The sequence below is a fragment of the Cricetulus griseus genome, chromosome 4 (assembly GCF_003668045.3).
Source record: "Cricetulus griseus strain 17A/GY chromosome 4, alternate assembly CriGri-PICRH-1.0, whole genome shotgun sequence".
NCBI lineage: Eukaryota > Metazoa > Chordata > Mammalia > Rodentia > Cricetidae > Cricetulus > Cricetulus griseus.
The window spans coordinates 75,016,920-75,043,753 of record NC_048597.1 but is presented as its reverse complement, the minus strand read 5'-3'; the positions used below and the strand labels follow the sequence as shown (position 1 = coordinate 75,043,753).

The 26,834-nt window shown below is 38.1% G+C and overlaps 1 protein-coding gene across 1 annotated transcript in view; it reads left to right on the top strand.

Annotated features, from left to right (window-relative positions):
• LOC100770554 (vomeronasal type-2 receptor 116) overlaps positions 1–13,894 on the top strand; it is a 33,343-nt gene extending 19,449 nt beyond the window's left edge. The window contains exons 5-6 of the mRNA XM_027413394.1: positions 10,147–11,056; positions 13,861–13,894. Coding sequence (XP_027269195.1) covers positions 10,147–11,056; positions 13,861–13,894 — 944 coding nt within the window. The remainder of the gene's footprint in view (positions 1–10,146; positions 11,057–13,860) is intronic.
• The last annotated feature ends 12,940 nt before the right edge of the window (positions 13,895–26,834 follow it).

Sequence of the window (26,834 nt, the reverse complement as noted above, 5' to 3'; positions counted from 1 at the left end):
CTTGACCAGCAAGAACGACACAACACCGAGGAACCTTCTTCTCACAGTTTAATTTGGGAACCTTGATTTACAGTGAATGGTGGCCCCGGGTAGAGGAAGACGAGGTCTGATATAGTCTACATCTACCAATCACCTAACCCTACATGGCGCACCAGGATAGGTTGTCTCCAAGCAGAATAAGAGGATACATGGCCTTTACCAAATTAGGAGTTGTTTACCACAGAGAGCACTAGCCTTCGGGCTGGCGGAAGGCAGAAACTGGAGCCATCTTTTGGGCGCGGTACTTTGCAGCTCCCAACACATGGGGAACGGAGGAAAAGAGTCCCTTGAGAGTGAGATGGCTGCATGAAGGCACACAATAAAATATAACTTTGAGACTCTATTTGGAGGGTCTAACAGAGGAGTGCAATTACTTGTATACCCTTGACCAAAGACTGGTCCTCCTCTATTTGGGGAAGTTGTCTTCTCTTGCCAGTGTCCAACTTTGGGACTGATGCATGTAGAGTGATGAGGGAGGAAGGGAACACTTGCCTAGCCAGCAACAACAGTCAAGTCAATAATGGACATCAATGGTGTGAGAGATATCACAGACAGGCTGCCCTCACACCATCATTTCAAGGAACCTAGAGAAAATGGATGCTCACAGTAGTCACAGGTAAACACAGAACTCTCTGCTGGTATGTATGACATCTTGACATGTTTAGCTGTAGGTGAATGTCGATTTTTCATTAAGTGGTAACTAAATACATAAAATTCACCTGTATTTCAGTGTATCTTTTTGCATAGTTAAGCCTAATACAAAAGTGTGCTATCTTTATTTTGAAATAACCACAAACATTGCTGTTTCAATAAAAGCCTTATGTATAGTTATGCAAAGGGTCACAAACCTTTGATTAGTGGGGAATAATACATAGGCAGACATGTTCATAAGTTAGTTACTTTTCTTGATGCTCTGACCAAATACATGACAAATTTGCTCTCTGTTTGAGAGTACAGTCCTCATGGGAGCATGAGCATGAGCATGAGCAGGAGCTGCTGGGCATGTTGGTACAGTACTCAAGAAGCAGAGAGAAGGATTGGTACACAGAGCTCCACTTTCTTTGTTTCTTTTTCTTTAATTGGGAACTCTAGGCCATGAAATGATGCCCAATCTCCCTGTAGTTGTTACACCTTCCACTAGAGTGAGACCCCACTGGAAATAGTCCCCCAGACTCATCCAGATGTTTGTCTCCTGGGAAATTCTAAGTCCCATCAAGATGAACCATGGCAATCTGTGTATTTTTATTTCTTGCTTCCTGAAAAAATTACTAACACATCCATCCTATTAGTGTTTAAGTTAACTAAGTAAGAAGGGCCTTGATATCATTTTGGGAGATCATGAATAAAAATATGTGTATATAACCAGCTTTTGGTTCCTGTAATAAATACTTGACATAAAAAAGGTAACCTTGGCACTAGCAAAATCATGAATTCAATAACTTGTTAATAATATTTCGACAAATATCAAATTGAAACAGATAGTTTGCAGCATATTGAATATCTTAACAGAATAAAATATGGAATAACTACATTTATATTTATAACTCGTTAATTTTAGATGAAACTCACAACTTATCCTAGAGAAATTCCTCCCAAAATACTCTACTCCATCACAAACTAAGAATGGTACAAATGTTATATATTATCAGGCACTGGGGGACATGCTTTAAGCCCAGCATTGAACAGGCAGTGGCATACAGATCTATTATTGTGATTGAGGCCAGCTTAGTCCACATAGTGAGTTTTAAGACAGCCAGTGCCACACAGACAAATCCTGTATTGAACAACCATAGAAGAGACTTTTAAACTCATCTGTTAAATAAATTTGTTGTCCATGCAAATGACTAAACACTAAACAGTTTCATAGGAAAAATTTTAGGCTACCAAGAATCTAGTAATTCTCATTTAGCAAGTACCTTCATTGAATGAGAAAACTGTAGAATCCAATAAGCTCCATGAAAAAAATGTAAACTCTTACCAATGACTGACAACAACATTACCAACAAGAAATTTGAAAGCAGAGTTTCTAGTATTGAACTCAAATGACCAATTCCTACTCATGGTGTTTCACAAGGAGGGTGTCTTATAAGTTAAGTTAATGACTTTCATTCAATACATCATGACTATATAAATAGTTGAAGATTATCACTTAAATAATATTTAAAGGTGAAGAGAATAGAATTGCTAACATCAAGTCCCAATAAATATAATGAGCTGCTATGGATGGTTCCTACCAGCCTGGTAGGAGCTGCATCAGCCTCAAATGAACACACAGATGCTTTATTAATTATAACACTGTTGGCCTATAGCTTGTGCTTCTAATTGGCTAGTTCTGTCTTAATTATTAACCCATTGCTATCTATCTATGTATTGCCATAAGGTTGTGGCTTACTCAGTAATGCCTGTCATGTTGTTAACCTAAAAATGTTAAATAAAACAAAAAATAATTAAGACAGAGCTAGCAAATAAGAACCCCTAGATATCAGCCAACAGCTTTATAATTAATATAAGTCTTTGTGTGTTCATTTGGGGCTGATGCAGCCGTAGGAGCAGGCTGGCAGAAAGGGTGCCCTTAACAATTGGCATAATCAATTTGGGATTATTTATTTTTGATCATTTATGAATTTTCAGTATCAATGATTAATTCACTTGAGTCTGAAATAATGAAATGAAGAGATATAGATTATGTGCTACACAGATGTTTCTGGAAAGGAGCTTTGGATAAAAGGGAAACCTGAGCACAGACTTAAGAGGACTTTTATTCTTGACCAGATATGGATAATTGAGTGAAATGTGCAGAGAGTCACTATGCAAAGACACAGCAGAATCACTGGCTTCAGAAACCTGTGACTTTTTTGGCCTATGAAGATTCCTTGGGGATGTCAATCTCCTGCATAGCCCCGAGCTGCTTTGTACTCACAGCTGGTGTTCTGGGTGTATTGTGAAGCACCATAACACTCCCATAGTCAAGGTCAACAACCGGGCTCTCACTTTCCTTCTGCTCATCACTCTAACTTTTTGTTTTCTCTGTCCCTTGCTCTTCATTGGCCATCCCACACGGTCACCTGTATCTAGGAGCAGAGTGCATTTGTTGTTCTATTCACAATGGTTCTGTCCACAGTCTTAGCCCAAACTCTTATTTTAACATGTCTGCAACCAGTTATGCCAGCATCATTTGTTTAAGATGTTCTCTTTATTCCATCATATAAATTTGGATTGTTTCTCAAAAGTCAGGTATTCGTAGGTGTGAGGGTTTATATCAGGGTTTTCACCTCTATTCCATTGGTCTACCTGTCTATTTTTGTGCCAATACCAAGCTGTTTTCAGGATTATAGCTCTGTAATAGAGCTTGAAGTCAGGGATGGTGATGACTCCAGAAGTTCCTTTATTGTACAGGGTTGTTTTGGCTATCCTGCGTCTTTTGTTTCTCCATATAAAGTTGAGAATTGTTCTTTCAAGGTCTGTGAAGAATTGTGTTAGGATTTTGATGGGGACTGCATTGAATCTGTAGATTGCTTTTGGTAAGATTGCCATTTTTACTATGTTGATCCTACCTATCCAAGAGCATGGGAGATCTTTCCATTTTCTGGTATCTTCTTTAATTTCTTTCTTTAGAGACTCAAAATTTTTTCGAAACAGGTCTTTCACATTTTTGGTTAGTGTTACCCCAAGGTATTTTATGTTGTTTGTGGCAACTGTAAAGGGTGATGTTTCTCTGATTTCTTTCTCCACCAATGTGTCATCAGTATATTTTAGGGCTACAGATTTTTTGAGTTAATTTTGTATCCTGCCACTTTGCTGAAGGTGTTTATCAGCTGTAGGAGTTCCCTTGTTGAGTTTTTTGGGTCATTAATGTAGACTATCATATCATCTGCAAATATGGAAAATTTGACTTCTTCCTTTCTGATTTGTATCCCCTTGATCTCCTTTTGTTGTCTTATTGCTCTAGCTAGAACTTCAAGGACCATATTGAAGAGTTATGGAGAGAGTGAACAGCCTTGTCTTGTCCCCGATTTTATAGGGATTGCATTGAATTTCTCTCCTTTTAATTTGATGTTGGCTGTTGGCTTGCTGTATATTGCTTTTATTATGTTAAGGTATGTTCCTGTTATCCCTGATCTCTCCAAGACCTTTATCATGAAGGGGTATTGGATTTTGTCAAAGGCTTTTTCAGCATCTAATGAGATGATAATGTGTTTTTTTCCCCAGTCTATTTATATGGTGGGTTACATTGATGGATTTTCATATGTTGAAGCATCCTTGCATTCCTGGATAAAGCCTACTTGATCATGGTGCATGATTTCTCTGATATGTTCTTGGATTCGATTTGCCAGTATTATATTGAATATTTTTGTGTCAATGTTCATGAGGGATTGGTCTGTAGTTCTCTTTCTTAGTTGTGTCTTTGTGAGGCTTGGGTATCAAGGTTATTGAAGCCTCGTAAAAAAAGAGTTTGGCCATGACCCTTCTGCTTCTGTTGTGTGGAATACTTTGAGTAGAATTGGTGTTAGCTGTTTCTTGAATCTCTGGTAGAATTCTGCACTAAAACCATCTGGTCCTGGGTTTTTTTGTTTGGGAGACTTATGATGACTATATTAGTGGTTTTATGTCTATTTAATTTGCTTCTCTGTTCTTGATTTAATTTTGGCAAGTGAAATATGTCCAGAAAATTGTCTATTTCCTTTAGATTTTTGAACTTTGAGGAATACAGGTTTTTGAAGTATGACATGAAGATTCTCTGGATTTCCTGTGAAGTTTTTATGTTGCTCCTTTCATTCCTGATTTTATTAATTTGCATGATCACTCTCTGCTGTTTGGTAAGTTTGGATAAAGGTTTGTCTATCTTGTTGATCTCAAAGAACCAGCTCTTTGTTTCATTGGTTCTTTCTATTGTTCTTCTAGTTTCTACTTTATTGATTGCAGGCCTCAATTTGATTATTTCCTGGCATCTACTCCTTCGGAGTGTATTGGCTTCTTTGTGTTCTAGAGCTTTCAATTGTGCTGTTAATTCTCTAGTGTGATTATTCTCCTGTTTCTTCATGTGGGCACTTAGTGTTATGAACTTTCCTCTTAGCACTGCTTTCAAAGTGTCATAAGTTTGGGTATGTTGTGTCCACATTTCATTGAATTCTTGGAAATCTTTAATTTCTTTTTTTTTAAATTTCTTCCTCGACCCAGGAATTGTGTAATTGTGTGTTACTTAATTTCCATGAGTTTGTAGGTTTTCTTCAATTTCTGTTGTTGAATTCTAACTTTGAATCATGGTGTTTGATAATATATAGGGGATTATTCCAATCTTTTTGTACCTGTTGAAGTTTGCTACGTTGCCAAATACGTGGTCGATTTTAAAGAAGGTTCCATGTGGTGCTAAGAAGTTAATTTGTTTTGTGTTTGGATGGAATGTTCTATAGATGTCTGTTAAGCCCAATTGGGCCATGACTTCTATTAGTTCCTTTGTTTCTTTGTTAAGTTTCTGTCCGGTGTTCCTGTCTAGTGGTGAGTGGGGGGTGTCGAAGTCTCCCACTATAAGTGTATGAGGTTTTATGCATAATTTGAGTTTTAGTAATGTTTCTTTTACGAAAGTGGTTGCTTTTGTATTTGGGGCAAAAATGTTCAGAATTGAGATTTCATCCTGATGGATTTCTCCTGTGATGAGTAGGAAGTGACCTCCTTCATCTCTATTGATTGATTTTAGTTTAAAGTCCAATTTGTTGGATATTATGATTGCTACCCCCACTTGTTTCTTGGGTTCATGTGATTGGAAAATCTTTTCCCAAACTTTAATTCTTAGGTATCATCTGTCTTTGAAGTTGAGGTGTGTTTCTTGGGGGCATAGATGCTCATAAAGACCTCATCCTGACAGTTTTCCCATTATGAATGTGAAATGACCTTCATCTCTTTTAATTAATTTTACTTTGAAGTCTATTTTGTTGGATATTATCATACCTACATTGGCTTTTTTCTTAGGTTCATTTAATTGAAAATATATTCTCAAACCTTTACTCTGAAGTAACGCCTGTCTTTGAAGTTGAGGTGTGTTTTTTTGCATGCAGCAGAAAGATGGATCCTCTTTTGTATTCGTTCTGTTAGTCTTTGTCTTTTATAGATGAATTGATACCATTGTCATTAAGAGATACTAATGACCATTGATTGTTAGTTCCTATTCTTTGGTGAATTCCTATTATTTTCATGTTTTTTCCTTCTTTGGCTTTTGCTTGTGTGAGATTATCTACTGCCTGTGTCTTTGTTGGTGTAGCTAACTTTATTGGGTAGGGGTTTTCCCTCTACTATTTTCTGTAGGGCTGCTTGTGTGTATAGTCATTGTTTAAAACTGGTTTTGTCATGGAATATCTTCTTTTCTCCATCTATTGTGATTAAAGCCTTGCTGGATATAGCAGACTCACTGGCACCCATGGTCTCTTAGTGTCTTCTGAATGTCTATCCATGACCATTTGCTTTCACAGTTTCCATTTAGAATTTGAGTATTATTAAGTTAGTTTTGCCTTTATATGTCAGTTGGTCTTTTTCCTTAGCATATCTTAATATTGTCTTTTTTGTTCTGTATATGTTAGTCTTTTGATAATCATGTATGTAGAGAACATTTTTCTTTGCCCAATCTATTTGGTGTTCAGCAAGCTTAATGTACTTTCATAGGCATGTTCTTCTTTAGGTTGGGAAAGTTTTCTTGCAATAATTTTTGTTGAATATATTTTCTGTACCTTTGACCTGGACTTGTCCTTTTATGTATTCCTATTATTCTGAGGTTTTGTCTTTTCATAGTGTCCCCATTTTCCTGGTTAAAAAATTGTTAATAATTCATTGGATTTAACATTTTCTTTGATCAATGAATCTATCTATTTCCTCTATCATATCCCTAATGCCCAAGATTCTGTCTTTCATCTTTTTTATTCTGTTGGTTATTCTTGCATCCAATCAATTGCCCAGATTTTCAAGTTACAGTATTCTGTCAGTTTGTGTTTATTTATTGCCTCACTTTCAGTTTTCAGGTATTTAACAGTCCCCCTCCCCCCGTTTGACTATTTTTTACTTGATTTTTTAAGGGATTTGTTAATTTCTTCCAATTTTTTGGTTGTCCCCCTCTGCTTCTTTAAAGGAATTTTTCTTTCCCTCATTATGGGCTTTATCATTGTTGTAAATTTATTTTTAATATTGTTTTCTTCTGCATCATCTGCATTGGGATGCTGTGGTCTTGCTTTTGTAGAACGACTAGTTTCTGGTGGTGGTGTATGCTTCTTTGTGTTGTTGATGTATGCTTCTTTGTGTTGTTGAATGTATTCTTATACTGTCATTTATCCATCTCATCTTCTAATAGGTTCAGTTGGGGCCTGTGTTTCCAGGGTTCCTTTTCTTCCAATTGGTGCAGGTGGGGCTTGTGACTTATGTGCTGACACTTATTCTAGGTGCAGTTGGTGCCTGTGACTCTGGTTATTTGTCCTCCAGATGCAAACATAGATGAATTCAGTGGTTGCTCCTCCAGATGCAAGCCTGACCCAGATCTGGTGGTTGCTGATGTGGTGGAGGATGGTCAGGAATGTGTGGTGGCTGTGCCCTGATCTCTGGGGCTTCAGTGGGTAGGCATGGGTCTCAGAATGTACTACTGGAAGCTAGGTTCTAGAGAGCCAGGCCATCCGGTCTGGGGCCCAGAAACTCCCCTACTCCAGGATGATATCAATGATTTTTGCACAAGTAAATTTCACATGTTAATCGGTATATCTTTATATACAGTTATGTTTAGTATGAAATATATGTGTCCATCTTTATTTTGAAATATTCCTAAACATTTCTTTCAATATAGAAGTATGTGCATCCATGTACAAGGCACTCAATTCTTCTGTTTTATGGAATATATATGCATACATGTTCATCAATAAGTTTTCTTGATGCTTGGACCAAGTAGTTGATAAGTGGGCTCTCAGTTTGTGACTACAGTGCTCAATGCAGCAGGAGCAGGAGGTGCTGGGCATGATGGTTGCGCAGTTAGGAAGCAGCAAGTGATATGTATATCCTGAGATCCACTTGCTTTATTTGTTTATATTTATCTGCAACTTCATGCAATGTAATGATACCTAAACTCAGAGCTGGTGGGTGAGAACCCTACTGAAAATGCCATCCTCGACTCACCTAGTTGTTGGTCTTCTGGGTAATTATAATTCACATCAATATTAGCCATTTTATTCTGTGTATTTTAATTTCTTATTTCACACAAAATTAACAAACTTCTCTATCAGTGGATAAGTTCACTGACCAAGAAGGGACTTGTTCTAATATATTTTGTGTTTCCTTTTTATTTTACTTTAAATTAAGAAGAATCTTAGTTTACATACCAATCACAGTGCCCTATCCCTTCCTCCCACTCCTCCTACCATCTCCCCATCCCACCCCCTCCAATTTCAGAGATGGTGTGGCCCTACCATGGGGATCATCAAAGTCTGTCACATCATTTGGGAAAGGACTGTGGCCATCTCCGTGTACCTAGGCTGAGAGAGTATCGCTCCTTTGGGAATGTGTTAAAAAAAAACCAAAAAACAGTTCATGCAGTAGGATAAATACTGACTCCACTGCTACTGGCCCCATAGACTGCCCAAGCTCCTCAACTGACACCCACATTCAGGAGGCCTAGTTTGGTCTTGTGCATGTTTCCCAGCTGTCAGGCTGAAGTCCATGAGCTCCTACTTGCTCATGTCAGCTGTTTCTGTGAGTTTTCTTAATATGGTCTTGACACTTTGTTTATTATTTCAATGTCTCTACAACTGGAATCCAGGAGTTCAGCTCAGTGATTAGCTGTGAATCCCTTTTTCTGCTTCTATCAGCTTCTGGAAGAATGCTGTGATGGCATGTAAGGTAGACATCAATCTCAGGCCTTGTTCTCATTTTGTGAGATTAGTCATATGAACATATCTGTGTGATCTGCTTTTGGTATCAGCAATAAATACTAAGTAGGATAACTTTGGCATTGGCAACATTATGAATTCAATAACTAGTAAATAATATTTACAAAAATATATAATTGAGCCTGGTGATAGTGGCACATGCCTTTATTCCCAGCATTCAAGAGAGAGAGGTAATCAGGTTTCTCTAAGTTTGATGATAGCTTGGTCTATAGAGTGAGTTCCAGGACAGTTTCAAAGATGCAGAGAAATCCTGTCTCTAAAAACAAAATTGGAAGATGTTGAGTTTTTAACAGAATGAAAATATGGAAGTAATACATTGATACTTATATCCTGTCAATTTTAGATGACACTCACAAATAATCATTGAGAAATTTTCAAACACTTACTCCATCACAAACTAAGTCTAATGAAATTGTTCTCTATTGTCAGGCATTTGGGGCATATGCCATAATCCCATCATTCTAGACACAGAGGCAAACAGATATGTGAATTAGTCAAAGGGAAGCCTGATCTAGAGAGTCTTTTGTAGGAGAGTCAACCCAACCCAGAAGAACCCTAAGTTAAATACCTTAAAAAATAAAGTACTGCTATACATTTATGTTAAATATGTCTTTCTCCATGCCAATGCCTAAAAACTAAGTTTTACAGAGGGAAATATTCATGCTTCTAAAAATTTGCTGATTTTTATTTTGCATGCACCTTCAGAAATTAACAAACTGGAAAATCCAATACACAACATGAAAATAGGTAAAATTTTGCCCAATATCAGAGAACATATTACAAGGAAGAAACTTGAGAACACATTTTCTTGGTACTGAACTCACATGATCAGTTTATATTTATGGTATTTCAACAGGAGGAATCCTATAAAAATTGTTTTTGCAACTTAATTCAGTAATGTATGGCTATATAAATAGGTGAATATTGCCACTTAAACACAAACATGTTTAAGTACAAAGATGAAGAGAAAAGAATTATTCACAGCATGTCCCCCAAAAAGACAATAGGCAGAATGAATATGGGATTATTAAATTCAGACCATTTAGGAATTTTCACTCTTGAGGACTAATTTGCTTGAGTCTAAAACACTGAAGCAAGAGATGTATGTAACATGTCAGAAAGCTGGTGCTGGGAAGGTGTTTGGGATAGGAGGTGTGCCTGAGCATGGACTCAAGATATATTTTTCCCTGAACAGATATGGATAACTGTGTGAAGTGTCCAGAAAGTCACTATGCAAATGCACAGCAGACCCACTGCCTTGAGAAAGCTGTGACTTTCTTGTCCTATGAAGATCCCTTGGGGATGGCACTCTCCTGCATGTCCCTGGGGTGCTCTGTCCTCACATTGGGTGTTTTTAGTGTCTTTGTGAAGCACCACCACACTCCCATTGTCAAAGCCAACAATCAGGCTCTCACTTACATCCTGCTCATGACTCTGACTTTCTGTTTTCTCTGTCCCTTGCTCTTCATTGGCCATCCTAACACAGTCACCTGTATCCTTCAGCAGAGCACATTTGCAATTTTGTTCACGGTGGCTCTCTCCACAGTCTTGGCCAAAACTCTTACTGTGGTTCTGGCCTTCAAGTCCACAGTTACAGGGAGAATGGTCAGCTGGATAATGAAATCAAGGGCTCCTAACTACATCATTCCCATCTGTTCTCTTATCCTACTTGTGCTCTGTGGAATTTGGCTGAGCACCTCTCCTCCATTTACTGATTCAGATGCTTACACTGAACATGGCCACATCATTATCATATGCAATAAGGGCTCCACTATTGCCTTCCACTCTGTCCTGGGATACCTCTGCTCCATGGCACTTGGGAACTACATTTTGGCTTACCTGTCCAGAAACCTGCCTGACACATTCAATGAAGCCAAGTTCATCACTTTCAGTATGTTGGTTTTCTTCAGTGTGTGGGTCACCTTCCTTCCTGTCTACCACAGCACTAAAGGCAAGGTCATGTTGGCCATGGAAGTCTTTGCTATCTTGGCTTCCAGTGCAGGTCTCCTGGGCTTCATCTTTGCCCCCAAGTGCTACATACTTTTGTTAAGACCAGAAAGGAACTCACTGCATTTCATGAAGAGCAAAACACATTCCATAAGAAAATTTTAATATACATTTTTCCATGTGTTTCTTAATTACATAAAAATCTTGAGCACAGTTAAACACTATTCCACTGTCAGCAATAATGTTGCAAATTTAGATTTTATGTTTAATGCTTTAGTTTGTTGATTTAATTGGTCTTCATGGTCTCATCTTCTAATATGATATATTTTTTCTGTATCTTAGATACTTAACTACCATAAATTAATTTTTTATATGTATTAGTAATAAAGTGGAAATAATTGACTTGAATATTAATCTTTGCCTCTTCAAAATTTTTGAACCTTGCCTGTGATGCAACAAATATTTCCATATGTATTGGTATATTACTAATTCCCTTGATATGTTACATGAATACACGCACTTTTCATTTCATGTATGCTCTCACTCTAAAGAAAAGCACATCTTGAAAATTACATTGGATCTTGCCATATTGGAAGCATTTTGCCAACTCTTTGCTTAAGCAGTAATGCTACAGTAGAATGAAGGTAAATTTAAATCTTTACATTGTAAGCTAAAGTCAGATATCAAAAAAGTGAATACTCCAGGTAACAGACAATTATAGAAAGCTTCTATTAAATCTATGAAGAATGTTAAGTGTCAGACTGTATCCACATCATCATAACTTGGACTCATTTCTCTTTCTGACTCATAATATCTAAATAGCTGTTTGTGTACTCCCCTCTACACAATGCTTCATTTTTATCAATTGATCTACATTCTTCCAACTGAAAAGCTATTGTATGAATCCTGCACATTCCTGAATTACCACTTCTCAAAATTCATCACCATTTCATTATTCTCCAATTGTCTGAGAACAACACTTTTTGATCCTCTCCTTTCTTGTATACTGAAATTTGCATGAATATATAAGGTTTTCTCTTACAAGTCATGTATGTAGTTATGGCTCACAAATCCTTCTGTTCATAGTACAGGAGCTACTAACTTACAAGAATAATGTAGGAAATAAATTGCTCCAAAATGTAGAGTTAAATTAATAAAAGGCTAGATTTTGTCTTTGAGAATTGGTACATTTATATGTATTTATTCATCTATGTATCTATGTATCTATCTATCTCTAATGTTTTATATCCTAAAAGTAGTTTTCCCTCACTCCTCTCATTCCACTCTCCTCTTCCCAACCTCACCTCTCCACCAGATCCATTCCACCTCCATTTCCCTTCAGAAGAGAGCAGTTCTAATCAAGGATATCAATCAAACATGGCACATCAAGTTACTGTGAAAGAAGTCATGACCTTTAATATTCAGGCTAAATGAACCAATCTAGTAGGAGAAGCAAGGTCTCAAAGGCAGTCAAAAGTGTCAGAAACATCCCCCATTCTCATTGTTAGTGGTCCAAATGGAGATTAAGCTGCACAATTGGATGGAGACAAAAACATAAAACAATCAATTCAGAATAGGAAAAGCAACCAAAGAAACAAACAAAAATTGTAAAATAAATGGAAATCCCTATTTATTTCTTTTTATGATACCATCTACTCTTGGTCATGGGGTTTTCCCTGAATTGTGTTAATACTTCCAGTGAGACACAATTGGAGATATATTACTTACATTTATTTCCTGGGCAGGGCTTTGCAGTGCTCACTGAAAAAGTTTAATCTTTGAAGGAATTAATTGTCATTAAAAAGAAAGTAGGTCAAAGTTCAGAATATAAATGGGAAACCCAATTTATTTGTTTATTCATTTTTTGAGGGAGAAAGAGTTTATTTTAGTTCACATTTAAGTTTCATTCCATAGCAGGCAAGTCAAGGTAGACACATCACATCCACAGTCAAGAACAGAGAGACACAAATGCTTGCATGCTCACTATGCAGTTTATTCTCTCCATTCTTAGTGTTCAAACCCAGAGAACTGTATCTCCAACAGTGGGTCTTCTCTGGATGGAAAAGCATGTGATATCTAGGGAATGTGTGCTAGATTTGTGGACTGGCATAAGACACTTATATGGGGGGTGGAAAGTTAGGAGGGGAAGATCTGTTTGCTCCATTTGATCTTTTGCCCTCCCATTTTATTATATCTGTTGGTGATATCCTTGCACTAGTCATGTTAAGACAGTCATATTTTTGAGAATTCATGGGTGTAGCTTCTCTGAAATTCACTAGAGGCACAATATTATAGCACACTTCCTGTTCCTCTAGCTTTTCCAATCTGGGAAACCCAATTTAAACATTGATATTTAGTCATTAATTCTGAGATGATGAATTCAGCCAGTCAATTTCTCATGGTTGAGGCAGAAAGTATTTCAGATGGTAGGAAGACTGGTGTAATATTGGCTTATAGATATTAATTATTCACACAGAGTGTTTAAAGACACCTTAGTGCACTGAAATGTTAGCCTTCCATAAGCAATAATCATTTTGAGAGAGCAGGGTATTATTTTGATATTCAGTGGACCACTTCTGGGTTAACATTTTCTGGATGTTTTCCTTCTCACCTCAAATGGTTTCCTCTGTTGGAAGACATTTGCATCATAGCAAGTCACTTTTGCAAGTAACTATTATGGGTGATAGATTTGTGCAAGTATACACAAGTAGAGTCACCCCTTGGGTCTTGTCGACTGTCATTGCAAATGTTATCAAGAGGCTGAAGGAAAAAAAGGATTTGTAAATGTATTTTGAAGCTTGTTTTATCTCTTATGGATAGTTTTAAGTGGGAGTAGTGAGGGAAGATAGTTCCTGAATTGTCCATAGAATAGATTTCTGCTAAACATATTTGATTAGGGTGATGACTTCACTCACCAACAGTATTACAAAGGCTTATGCTCATGAATACAGAGTATGTATACCATCAATGTCCACCTTCTGACCCATATCCCATGATTATGCTGTGGTAGACACTTTTATTTTATGATGCTCTCTTTGATTTTTTTTCAGCTGGGAGCTTACACGTGTCATTTTTTCATTTTTTATTAGTTCAAATTAGGAACAAAATTGCTTCACATGACAATCTCTACTCCCTCTCCCTGCCCTCTGCCCCCCAACACCCACCAGCTCCCCATCTCATTCCCCTTACGCTCCCCAGGATGGGTAGGGCCCTCCATGGGGGCTCCCCAAAGTCCACCACATCATCTTGGGCAGGTCCTGGGCCCTCCCCTATGTGTCCAGGCCAAGAGAGATTCCCTTCATGTGGGATGGGCTCTCAAAGACCCTTCTTATGCCAGGGAAAAATAGTGATCCACTACCAGGGGCCCCATAGAGTGCCAGGCCTCCTCATTGACATTCACATTCAGGGGCTTGGACCAGTCCTGTGTTGTGCTCCCAGATCACAGACTGGGGGCTATGTGCTCCCCCTTGTTCAGGTCAGCTGTTTCTGTGGGTTTCACCAGCCTCATCTCAACCCCTTTGCTCTTCATTCTTCCCTCTCTACACCTGGGTTCCAGAGTTCAGTTCAGTGTATAGCTGTGGGTGTCTGCCTCTGCTTCCATCAGCCACTGGTTGAGGACTCTAGGATGGCATATGAAGTAATGATAAGTCTAGTTATAGGGGAAGGGCATTTAGGGTAGCCTCACCACCATTGCCTAGATTGTCAGTTGGTGCCATCCTCCTAGATCTCTGGAAATCTCTCTAGTGCCAGATCTCTCCTTGAACCTATATGGCTCCCTCTGTTATGGTATCTCTCATCCTGGACTCCTTTACTCTTCCCCTGACTCAACCTTTCTACTCCTCCATTTCCTCCTCTCCCCTTGTTTCAGTCCATTATCACCATGGCAGGGAGCATGGTAGCCTGCAGGTCTCTCTTGGATTTTTAGCCTCTACCTCCTGTAGACTCTTGTTCTTGTGTGCACCTTTGATGTTTCTCAGTGTTATTTGAAAACACAATGGAATCGATTCAGTGATGGAAATGTGGTGATTGCTGAATTTGTTCCACTCTTTAATTATTTTATCAGGAAAGCATCATTTGATTTCAAATTTAAAAGATACTATGACATCCAGTAAGTGCTTTAAAAAGTTCATTCATTTTCCGAATTCAATGTTCATTGTCTTCAAGTACGTTTGGATGCATGTAAATGTAACCTTTTCCCCTATCAGGCTTCCTACTCTTAGTCACACAAGTATTTTAAATGTATGCTTTCCTGATAACCTATTATCTTCTCTCAAGGATAGATGAGGAGTCTTCCTTTATTGATGTTACTTGAGAATTGGTTTTGCTCTGATTCTCTCTAACTTGCTCTTCCTTGCCTTTAGGTGCTCATGGGTAGAACATTTAATTGCTTTTTTCTGCATAAGGAATGTTGAGTTCTAATTGACATGTTACTTTGGTAATTTTCAAGTGCAGTTTTTCTCCTGGGAGAAATAACTCCAATGACTGAAGTGACTCCATAGTTCTGTATGTGATATTGCAATGACAAGCTGGGCTTATGTTGGCTGTTTCTCATAATAGAGGGGCAATGTGAGAATTTGGAGTTGGGACTCTTATATTACAATCATATTATATGACACAAAATATTTTTAAATTGATTAGAAAACTTGTAGATTCTGTTAATTTTGCTTCATTTCACTCATTTTATCCCAATTTTTTCAATTGTTGCATACTCATACTGATGTGTTTGGAGGGACACATTGATGTGGCTGGTGGGCACTGAGAATTATTTCTTAGTTAGTTTGATGCCTGTAGAATTAGATGGAATCAGAAGACATTTGATAGAATTGTGTGGTATTTGCTCTGGAGAAATGCCTTTGTAGGATTCATTGTGAATATCTTATTCTATGTAGACATTTCTGTAGCTGTAGGGTCCACATACTAAGATCCTAAATAGAGCCTGGTTTTCATGGCATATGCTTTTGTTTCCAGCACTCATGAGACACAGGCAGGGAGATCTTTTTGAGTTTGAGGCCAGCTTAGTCTACAGAGTGAGTTCCAGGACAGCCAGGACTGTTTCACAGGCTGGTAATCTTTTGCTCTATGTATAAAATCCATATATGAGTGAGTACATATCATATTTGTCTTTTTGTGACTGGGTTACCTTGCTCAGAATGGTTTCTTCTAGTTCCATCCATTTGCCTGTGAATTTCAAGATTCCATTGGTTTTTCTGCTGAGTAGTACTCCATTGTGTAAATGTACCACATTTTTCTTTCACTGCTCTTTATATTCTTTTTTATTCTGTATGTCTGATTTTTGATTATTATGTGGTGAGGGGACTTTTTTTTTGCTCCAGTTTATTTGGTGTTCGGTAAGCTTCTTGTGCTTTCATAGGCATGTCCTTCTTCAGGTTGGGAAAGTTTTCTTCTATGATTTTGTTGAATATGTTTTCTGCACCTTTGAGTTGGGCTTCTTCACCTTCTTCCATAAGTTTGTTCTTTTCACAGTGTCTCTTATTTCCTGGATAATTTGTGTTAAGGATTTGTTGGATTTAAGATTTTCTTTGGTTGAATCTATTTCCTCTATTTTATCTTCAGCACCTGAGGTTTTCTTTTATCTCTTGTATTCTGTTAGTTTTATGCTTGCATTTTTATATCCTGATAATTTACCCGGCTTTTCTATTTCCTGTATTCCCTCAGTTCTTGTTTTCTTTATTGTCTCTACTTCAGTTTTTAGGTTTTAAACTGTTAAATTGTTTCTTTCATCTGTTTGATTGCTTTGTCTTGGCTTTCCTTGGTTCTTTAAGAGATTTGTTTATTTCTTGCATTTTTTGCTTTGTTTTCTCTCCCATTTCTTTAAGGGATTTTCTCACATTCTTTGTGAGGGCCTCTATCGTTTTCATGAATTTGATTTTAAGGTCATTCTCTTCTGCTTCATCTGTGTTGGGATGTTCAGGTCTTGATTGTGTAGAGTTCCTAAACTCTGGTGGTATCATATAAGTCTTTTTGTTGTTGGATGTGTTGTTATACTTTGTTTTCTTCTTTCTGTCTCTTCTTCATGTGGGTAGTTGTAGGGTCTCTCACTCTCCTCTCTTCTCTCTCTCTGTCTGTCTCTCTCTCTCTCTGTCTCTCTCTCCCAGTGGGTGAAGTGGCAAGACAGGAATGGCAGCTGAGGATCCTGGCTGCTTTGTTCTGCCTGCAGGTCCCTCTGTGTATTTGGTGGCAGGAAGCATCTGGTGGCAGCAGGTCAGGGGTCTCAAAGAAACAAGAGTGGCCTGGGAGAGCCTCTAGTACTCACTTCTCTACTGGAGGGTGGCAGGGCAAAAAAGGAATGGTGGCTGAGGATGCTGACTGCTTTGTACTGCCTGTAGGTCCCTCTGATTTCATTTTGTATTGGCCATATACTCATGGGCATAAAGCTTGCACTAAAGTGTGTTTTTACATTGAGTGAGATGCCATTGATGAAAACTAAATTTCTCTTTAATTTTCCTTCACTGAAGAAGCTAGTACTTTCTTCTCAAATAATCTGACTTTACGAAAGAGTCAACCTGAGGGAAGAGGAAATTGTTTTTGAAATAAAGTCATGTTATTTCTAATTTATAAACCACTGGTCATGGAAAATACACCTGGACAGATAATATGGTAGGAAGGGACATGGCTCTATGTAAAATTTATGAAAATGAGTAAAGTCAAAGTTATTCTTGTATTAATAACAAATGCAACTACTGAGGTGAGAACATCAGCTCAACAAAAATGTTTCCACCCTTAAATCCCAACTTAAAGTAAGATGCTATTATAATTCTCCTATAGAGTACATCATATACATCAGTTAATAATACAAATCCTGTGTGTAATTATGCACAAATGATTGTTCTTCATTATACTGGTTACTTATACTTCCCTGAAATGAAACATGTAATGGAATATAGGCTTACTTTACTTTTAAAGGATATCAGATTATTCTTGAAGGACAAAAACAGCAGAATTCAGAAGAGAAGCAGGTGCTGAGAGTTTGTGGTATTGACTCTTCAAGTAGTAGAGGACAAGGAAGCTGAGACTGAAGGTCAGAACCTACAAACACCTTCGAGTAATAATCCACTTCCACTGTAAGGTTCATGATCTTAAAAGTCCTACAGCTTCCACGTATCACCAGAATCTGGGTGTCATAAAAGGCAAAATTAGAGCAAGAAGAAAAGTAAAGTATTGTGTTACAAACCCCATTAGTTTTAGATGCACATCCAACATCTAAAAGTAGTACTGGGATGATCTGGCCTCGTTGGCATACTCTATACTGTCAGATCTGCTTGAGTAACCACATTACCTCTGTTATTCTTCATCTTCACACAATGTATATTACTTTCTTCTTCAGAAGACGTCCTAGATGCTGTATATTCTCAAGTCTAACTTACAGGGACTAAGTCTTATTATTTTCATATTTCAAATTATTTTATGTTATCACTAGTAGTGCATCTGTTGTCTCTATTATTATTCTAATTGCAATTTTGTCAAGTTTTTAGTTTTCGATTTCACTTTACATTCCAACCACTGTTGTCCCAACCCCTCTTTCCCCATGCCTCCTCCCATACTCCCTTGCTTGCTCCCACCCCTCCCCCCTAATCCATTCCCAGTCCACTCCTCCTCACAGGTAAGGGGTCCTATGAGGAGTCAGCAAAATCTGTCTCATTAGGTTCTGGCAGGGCCCTGTGCCTCTCTATGCATTAAGATTTAGAATGGTTTCCCACCATATGGAATGGGTTCCAACAAACTAGCTCATGTATCAGGTTTGTATTGTGGTTCTAATGCCTGGAAGCCGTCTGATATTGCAAGCTTCACAACTCTGTCCCACATACGGAGAGTCTAGGTAAGTCCCCTGTGGTCTCCACAGTTGTAGTTCTAGAGTCCATGAGTTTCCAAGAGCTTGGTTCAGCTGTCTTTGTAGATTTCTCCATCATCTTCTTGACTTCCCTTGCTCACATGTTCTTTCCCCCCTATCTTTGCCTGGATTCTCAGGGTGTTAGGGTGGGAGGGTCATGCAGGTATGGGAAGATGGGAGAAAAATAAAAAAAGTGTCTTTTTCATTGCTCTTCCATTATATCTCTCCCTGCCTAGGCAATCTTGTTCTCTCCTATTCTCATCCTCTTCCCATTCCCCTCAGTAATCCCTGCCCTTGTTTGCCCTGTAGATATTATCTGATTTCTCTTACCAAGGTGATCTATGTGTCCCCCTGAGGGTCCTTTATGTTATCTAGCTTCTCTGAAGCTGTGGACTTTAATCTGGTTAACCTTTGCTTTACATCTAATGTCCACTTATAAATGAACACACACTGTGTTTGTCTTTCTGAATCTGTGTTACCTCTCTCAGGATGTTCTTTACTAGTTCCATCCATTTGCCTGAAAATTTCATGAGGTCATTATTTTTTACTGCTGAGTAGTATACCATTTTGTAAACATACAACATTTTCCTTATCCATTCTTTGGTTGAAGGACACCTGAGTTGTTTCTAGTTTCTGACTATTATGAATAATGCTGCTATGAACACTGTTGAGCAAATGTCCATGCAATTTGATTGAGTGTTCTTTGGGTAAATGCCCAAGAGTGGTATTGCTGGGTCTTGAGGTAGATTCATTTCCAATTTTTGTTTTAGAAACTGCCATACTGATTTCCAAAATGACTGTATAAGCTTGCACTCCCACCATCTGTGGAAGAGTGTTCTTCTGATTCATCATCCTTTCTAACATAAGCTGTCCTTAGTGTTTTTGATCTTAGCCATTCTGGCAGGTGCAAGATGGTATCTCAAATTTGTTTTGATTTGCATTTCCCTGATGGTTAAGCATGTTGAACACTTCCTTAAACATCTTTTGGCTATTTGATATTCTTCTGGTGAGAAATCTCTGTTTAGCTCTGTATCTATTTTTGAATTGGTTTATTTTGTATTTTGATGTCTTGTTTCTTGAGTTCTTTTTGATTTTGGAGATCAGCTCTCTGTCAGATGTGTGGTTGGTGAGGTCTTTCCCCATTTTGTAGGCTGACGTTTTTTGTCTATTGATAGTGTCCTTTGCCTTAGAGAAGCTTCTCAATTTCAGAAGGTCCCAGTTATTGATTGTTGCTTCCAGTGTCTTGCTACTGGTGTTATATTTAGGAAGTGGTCTCCTGGGCTAGTGTGTTCCTGGCTAGTTCCCACTTTCTCTTCTTCAGGTTCATTGTAGCTGGATTTATTTTGATATCCTTGACTCACCTGGATTTGAGTTTTGTGTATTCCAATAGATATGGATCTATTTGCAATCTTCTGAATGTTAACAACCAGTTATGCCAGCACCATTTGTTAAGGAGGTTTTCCTTTTTCCATTTTACCATTTGACTTTTTTGTTAATTATCAGGTAATAATAGGTGTGTGGATTGACATCAGGTCTTTGATTACAATCCATCGATCCACCTGTCTGATTTTATGCCAATACCAACCTGATTTCATTACTATAGCTCTATAGTACAGTTTGAAGTCAGGAATTGGTGATGCCTCCAAAAGTTTCTTTATTATACAGGATTTTTTTTTAGTTATTCTGGGTGTTTTCTTTTACCATATGAAGTTGAGTATTGTTCTTCAAGGTCTGTGAGAATTGTGCTGGGATTTTAATGGAGATTGCATTGAATCTGTAGATGCTTTTGGTAGGATTGCCATTTTTATTATGTTGATCCTGTCTATCCAAGAGCAAGGGAGATCTTTCCATTTTCTAATATCCTTTAAATTTCTTTCTTTGGGGACTTAACGGTCTTGTCATACAGGCCTTTCACTTGTTTGGTTAGTGTTACCCCAAGATATTTTACACATGTGTCTATTGTAAAGGGTGATGTTTCTCTTATTTCTTTCTCATTCCTTTTATCATTTATATATGACTACTGATTTTTTGAGTTAATGTTTTATGCTGCTACATTACTGAATGTGTTTATCAGTTGTAGAAGTTTCCAGGTAGAATTTTGGGGGTTATTTATGCACATTATCATATCATCTGTGAACACTAATAATTTCACTTCTTCCTTTCCATTTTGTATTACCCCTTGATCTTCTTTTTTTCTTATTGCTCTAGCTAGAAATTCAGTACTATATTGAATAAATAAGGAGAGAGTGGACAGCCTTTTCTTCTAACTGATTTTTAATGAAATCACTTTGTCTTTCTCTGTATTTAGTTTGATGCTGCCTGTTGGCTTGCTATATATTGCCTTTATTATGTTTTGGTATGTACCTCGTATCCCTGATCACTCTAGCACCTTTATTATGAAAGGGTGTTGACTTTTCTCAAAGGCTCTTTCATCATCTAATGAGATGATCATGTGGATTTTTTCTTTCAGATTGTTTATATGGAGGATTACTTTTACTGATTTTCACATTTTGAACAATCCCTTCGTCTCAGAGATTGTGCCTACTTGGTCATGATGGAAGATTGTGTGTGGATTTGTTCTTGGATTCAAGTTGGCAGTATTTTATTGAGATTTTTGCACCAATGTTCATGAGGGAGATTTGTCTGTAGTTCTCTTTTTGTTGCATCTTTGTGTTTTGGGTATCAGGGTTGCTGTAGTATCATAAAAGGAGTTTGGCAATGTTCCTTCTGTTTCTGTTGTTTCCAGCAGTGTATAGGTATACAGAGAGTATGGGTATTAGCTCTTCTTTAAAGTTCACATAGAATTCTGCACTGTAGCCATCTAGGCCTGGGGTTTTTGTTTGTTTGGGAGACCTTGATGACTGCTTCTATTTCCTCAAGGATTATAAGTCTATTTAATTTGTTTATCTGATCCTGATTTAGTTTTGTTACATGGTACCTATCCAGAAAATTGTGTGTTGTAAGTGTTTTATCTCAAAAACCAATTGACAATGAGAATATCAGGTGAATTTAAATTGTGCCAAGTTGACAGTTAGAACTAAACATGAGATAGCCTTCCAAAACAACTAAATTCCTATATTTTTGTAAATGTGTTTATTTTACATAGCAAATTGAAAGTAATTGGATGCTCTCTTATTTTAGACAAAGGTCTACTAAACCAACAATGCAAATAAAAATAGACTATTCTTTAAAATTTGGGAATGCCAGAGACCCACAGCTAAGCACTGAGCCGAACTCCTGGAATTGTAGAGTGAGTGAGCAGTGATGAACAAAGGGGTGAAGACCAGACTGAGGAAACCCATAGAAGCAACTGACCTGAGCAAGGGAGAGCTCATGGACCCCAGACTGACATCTGGAAAAACAGCATAGGACCAAAACAGGCCCCCTGAAAGTATATGTCAGTTAGGAGGCCTGGGCTGCCTATGGGGCCTCTGGTAGTGGAGCAGTATTTATCCCTAGTGTACAAAGGGACTTTTGGAACCCATTCCCCATAGAGGAATACTCTCTCCACTTAGACACATGGGGGAGGGCCTAGGCCCTGCCGCAAATGATGTGTCAGACTTTGATGATCCCCTATGTAAGGCCTCACTCTCCCTGAGTTTCAGAAGAGGGACAGGATGGGGGTAGTTGGAGTATATGGGAAGAAGGGAGGAAGAAAGAACTGTGATTGATATCTAAAATAAGACTGTTTCTTTTTTCCATTTTTAATTTAAAATAGAAACAAGATTGTTTTACATGCCAATCCAAATTCCCTCTCCCTCCCCTGCCCCCCACTAACAACCTAAATATGCCTTTGGGATAGTGCCTAGGACCTCCCCAATGTGTCTAGGCTGAGGGACTATCCTTCTATGTGGAATGGGCTCCCAAAGTCCATTCATATGCTAGGGATGAGTCCTGATCTACTAAAAGAGGCTCCATAGATTTCTGAGGCCTCCTCACTGACAACATAGTTCATGGGGTCCGGATCAGTCCTATGCTGGTTTCCCAGGTTCAGTCTGAGGACCATGAGCTCCCCCTTATTCAGGTGAGCTGTTTATGTGGGTTTCACCCGCCTGGTCTTGACATCTTTGCTCGTTACTCCTTCCTCTCTGCAAGTGGGCTCCAGTTCAGTTTAGTGTTTAGCTATGGGTATCTGCTTCTGCTTTCATCAGCTGCTGGATGAAGGCTATAGAATGGCATATACGTTAGTCATCAATCTCATTATTATGGGAGGGCATTCAAGGTAGCCCCTCCTCTGTTGCTTAGATTGTCAATTGGTGTCATCCTTGTAGATCTCTGGACATTTCCCTAGTGCCTGATTTCTCCTTAAACCTATAGTGACTCCATCTATTATGGTATCTCTTATCTTTCTCTCCTCTATCTTTCTCTCCTCTTCCCCTGAATCAACTTTCCAGTTCCCTCATGTCCTCCTCACCCCTCCTTTGCTTGTCCCTTTCCCCTTCCCAAGGGGACCATGTATATCTCTTTTAGAGTCATTCTTGTTTCCTAGCTTCTCTGGCAGTGTGTATTGTAGGCTGGTACTCCTTTGCTGTATGTCTAAAATCCATATATTTGTGAGTTCATACCATATTTGTTTTATTGTGGCTGAGTTCCTCACTCAGAATGGTTTCTTCTATTTCTATCCATTTGTCTTCTAATTTCAAGATTCTATTGTTTTTTTTTCTGCTGGGTGGTACTCCATTGTGTTAATGTACTACATTTTCTCTGGTAGATGAATCGATTTCTCTTCATGTGTCTTCAACACCTGTGATTCTCTTTTCCACTTTTTGTATTCTGTTGGTTATGCTTGCATCTGTAATTTGATAGTTTACCCATCTTTTCTAATTTTAGCATTTCCTCAGACTGTTTCTTTATTGCTTCTATCTCAGCTTTCAAACTTTGCACTGTTTGAATTGTTTCTTGCAATTTTTGTTTGTCTTATGTTTCATTTCTCTGAAGGATTTTCTCATTTCCTCTCTTAGGGTCTCTAACATCTTCATGAACTTGGTTTTAAGGTCATTCTCTTCGGCTTCATCTGTGTTGGGATGTTCCTATCTTGCTTGCCTAGAGTCCTTAGACTCTGGTGGTATCATATTGGTTTTTCTCTTGTTGAATGTGTTATCATATTTTTGTCTTCCCATCTCTTGTTCCAATGGGTGCAGGTGGTCTCTCTTCCTCTCCTGGTGTGTATGGGAGCAAGGTTCTCTTCTTGTAGGTGCAAGAGGGTCCAATACTGTCATGTGTCTCTTGGTGGTTGCAGGTGGTTCTGAGGCACTCCCTCTCCAGGTGGGTGGGCCTGGACTAGCACAGAGATGTCAGAAGACTGGCATTTGGTTGTTTGTTCCTCAGGGGTCCTGTTGATCTGGGGTTGCTTGGTCCACCAGGGCTGAGTCGACTTGCCTTCAGACCCCAGAACAGGAGTTCCCAAAGTGGGCAGGCAGAAGTTGGACCCAAGGCAGGGCCCTTGCTATCCACCCATGGAAGAATGAAAGTAAATTTTATATGTTTTCCCTGATTGGAAATGTATTCAAATCATTGAGAATGTCATTATAATGTAAAGTTCCTGACACCAAGAAAAAAAGCTTAGGGAAATTACTTTTGGATACAGGTATCTGTGTGATTTTTTTCATAGAACCCTACCAGAACAAAGAACATAATTAAGAATTGACAATTTCAGCCGGGCGTTGGTTGCGCATGCCTTTAATCCCAGCACTCGAGAGACAGAGTCAGTGAGTTTGAGGCCAGTCTGGTCTCCAGAGTGAGTGCCAGGATAGGCTCCAAAGCTACACAGAGAAACCCTGTCTTGAAAAACCAAAAAAAAAAAAAAATTGACAATTTCACTACCTGCGTTTATACAGCTTTTCCACAGCAAGACAAACTGACTTGACTGAACACAGAGACTTTCTGGACAATGAAAAAAAATGTGTTCCTGTTCTCCTTTGGAAATGGTACTAACCTATGCTATTTGTGAAGAGGAGCAATAATTTAACACAAAAACAATAAAAATTAAAAATATGACCATAGAAAAAAAAGCATAAGTGGGCATAACCCTGAAAGTACAGTTTCAAAACAATAGAAAAATCCACCCATCATGACCTTATTCACACTGACAACCTCAGGAAACAACTCACTTCCATTCTGGACTCATAAGTTATCAGGACTTAGAAGATAAATAGACCTTTTGGGATGACCCAAGTCTACAGCCACTTATGATTTTCCTCAAGACAAATGCAGTGCAGGTGATTGCAAATATCAGTAAATGCCTCTATTTCTTTTCAGAAGGGAAAATCTCTTCATTCATATATATATATAGTGTTTCAGTGCAGTGCAATTACCAGCTCTATGTACCTATGACACTTTTCATATGTAAATAAGTAGAGGAATGTTTTTAAATATACCACAGTGCCTATTTGAATGTACAACTGAGCTGTTAGGCATATATATTCATGTTAAATCCTTCAATATTTTGATTTATAGCCAAAGCACTTTCCCTCTTTAAGTTAATTTCATTTGAAATATTGTGAACTACCATATATATGGTGGGTGGACTATACAAGCTCTTATGTTTTATTGTAAATTGAAGGGTTTTGTTGAATACTTTTTTTCAAAGGAAAGCATGAAGAGAGGGTGGAGATATCTCTAATGATCTAAGATGCATCAGAATTTTATATTGAATGACAGTTTCACCATTAAAAAAAGACACATTGGCACAGTAGGTGGGTTTTCAGAATCTTCATGGGAAACCTAATCTAAGCATTGATATTAAGTCACTGATTTGGAGTTGATGAATTCTGACTATCCATTTCCCTGGAATGAGACAGAAAGTATTTTTGATTGTAGAGCAACACTGATAGAATATTGGTTTACAGATATGTGTGATTCATACAGAAAGGGATTAAGAACACCTTGAGGCCACTGACAATTTAGAGTGGCATAGGTAATAATCAGTTATAGAGAGCAGGTGTCCAGTGATTTTCAGTGGACCATTTCTGATTAACATTTTCTGGATCTTTTCCTTCTCACTTGCTATGCTTTTCGCTGTTTGAAGACATTTGCATCATCCCTAGTCACTTTTCATGTAGCTATTATCTAAGAACATTTTCCACAAGTGTACTCAAGAGGAGCTCTCCCTGGGATCTGGTGACTATAGTAGATGCAATCGTTAGTCTCCAGAATAAAGATCTCCAACTGTATTTTGAGGCATGTTTTTCTAAATTACTAATGCAGAATGTCATATGGATGTAGTCAGGGAAGACATTTCCAGAATTCTCCATGGGGAGGAAGAGGACTGCCAAAAGATATGTGATTAAAGTGATGACTTCACTCACCAACTATATTACAAAAGTGTATGCTCACAATCACAGATGCTGTGTGTACATCTGATGGCCACTTTCAGATCCATGCCCCGATGCTTATGCTGTGGCAGACACTTTTATTTTATGATGTTCTCATGGATTTTTAACTTCTGGCTTTGGCAGACTCATGTTCTTGTGTGCACCTTCGATGATTCTCAGTGCCCTTGGAAAACAAAATGGAATCGATACAGTGATGGAAATAAGGTGATATCTGCATTTGTGCCTCTTTTTATGTACTACTTCTATAACAGAAGCATTAAGTTTCACGTTAAAGAAAATTATTTCAGACAGTAAGTGCTCTTAAAAATGCATTCATTTTCAGTATTCAGTTTTCATTTTCCTCAGATAATTTGGTTTCACATCAATGTGACTTTTATTTCCCTTCCAGGCTTTCCACTCTTGCTGGTACTTGTGTATTTTTTCAGGTGTGTTCTTCTGTTTACCCATTCTCTTCTCTCTATGATAGATGAAGAGTGTGTTTTTACTTATATTATTTAAACATTTGACACCCTATTCTCTCTACATTGCTCTTCTTTTCCTCTAGGTGCCCAGGGATAAAATATTTAATTGTTTTCTCTGCAGAAGGAATGCTGAATTCTTATTGACACATTGGTTTGGTTAATTTTCAGGTACAGTTGTTCTTCAGGGATAAATAATGCCAGTGACTATAGTGACCCAAGAATTCTGTTTGTGATATCAAAATGACAGGCTGGCCATATGCTGGCTGCTTTGGATTGGAGAAGATGAATGTGA